Raw genomic sequence first — 1,358 nt, forward strand, 5'->3', positions numbered from 1 at the left:
GTTTAATAATTTTTTTTTTTTTTTTTAAATAATTTTTAAAGAATATATATACATATATATATATATATATATATATATATATATATATAAAACATAATAAAAAATTTTAATTATATTTTATAAGAACCACATATATATACACATAAAATAAAAATGATGTGTATATAAAAAAAAAAAAAAAAAAAATGGGGTGATAAAATAAATCATATATTGGTAACAAAATAAAAACCTATTAATATATCAAACAGGTATGAATTTGTATACATATATATATTAAAATATGTAAATAAATAATTAAATAAATAAATATATTTATATATATATTTACATATATATATATTTATATATATATATATATATTTTGCCCCTTTTTATAAAACCATTTAATCTTCCTCCTCCTCGTCTTCACTTGTATTTTCGTCTTCTTCACTTGAATTTTCATCATCTTCATCACTTGTATTATAATCATCATCATCACTTGAAATACCATCATGTTTATCTAATAATTCTTCTAAACGTTTTTCTTCATCACCTCCAATAACTAAAATTTCTCCTTGTTGTTTAAAATCACCTCCTTTATATTCTTTGATTTTATCACTTATAACTTTCATAGCTTCTTGAATTTTTGCCATACCAAGATCTTTGTCATGACAAGAAGTAACAATAACATATTGTGGTGGAGCAATTAATTTTATATTAATAGATACTTTATCATTCGATATCTCTTTTCCTTTTTTGAGAGCTTCCTTAACAGCATCAATACCTTCATATCCAAAACACCATACATCTATTCTGCCTCTTAATTTTAATGCTTGAGGAGTAAGTCTTAATTTAATATCTTTTAATAATGAATTTTTTATTTCTTCAGATATATCTAAGCCTTTAAATACATTTTCTGGATTCATCGTAGCTTCTTTCAACGCATCTAACGCATGTCCATATCTTTCATATAATGGCCATATAGCTTTCTCATTTAGCTCTTCTACAGTAATACCATGTTCTTTTGCTACATGTCGCACAGTCTGGTGCACCTTTTTAGATTTAGAAAATTTCTCTTCACATTTTATTATATCTTTTGGTGATACTCTTCTTTTTGATAAATCGATATATCCTTTTTGGCTATCTACTCTTAATACAAGTACAACCTCATGCCTACCGACACGTATTAATTTGTTCACACTTCTGAATCGTCTTTTGGATAGTTCGGACATTAAAATCATACCTTCACAAGGAACCAGGGGGGGGGGGTGGATGGATAAGAAAAAAATAAAAAATAAAAAATAAAAAATAAATAAATAATATATATAAAACATGTAAAAATTTTTTTTTTTTTTTTTTTTTTTTTTTTTTTTTTTTTT

The 1,358-nt window shown here is 23.7% G+C and overlaps 1 protein-coding gene across 1 annotated transcript; it reads right to left on the reverse strand.

The window, feature by feature from the left end:
* Positions 1-383: 383 nt before the first annotated feature.
* On the reverse strand, positions 384-1,222 carry PRSY57_0724800 (eukaryotic translation initiation factor 2 alpha subunit, putative; the record flags this gene model as incomplete). The annotated part of the gene is made up of 1 exon (XM_020114686.1): positions 384-1,222. A coding segment is annotated over one exon (839 nt), but the record flags the coding sequence as incomplete, so codon positions are not given.
* Positions 1,223-1,358: the final 136 nt, after the last annotated feature.

The sequence above is a fragment of the Plasmodium reichenowi genome, chromosome 7 (genome assembly GCF_001601855.1).
Source record: "Plasmodium reichenowi strain SY57 chromosome 7, whole genome shotgun sequence".
Taxonomy (NCBI): Eukaryota; Apicomplexa; class Aconoidasida; order Haemosporida; family Plasmodiidae; genus Plasmodium; species Plasmodium reichenowi.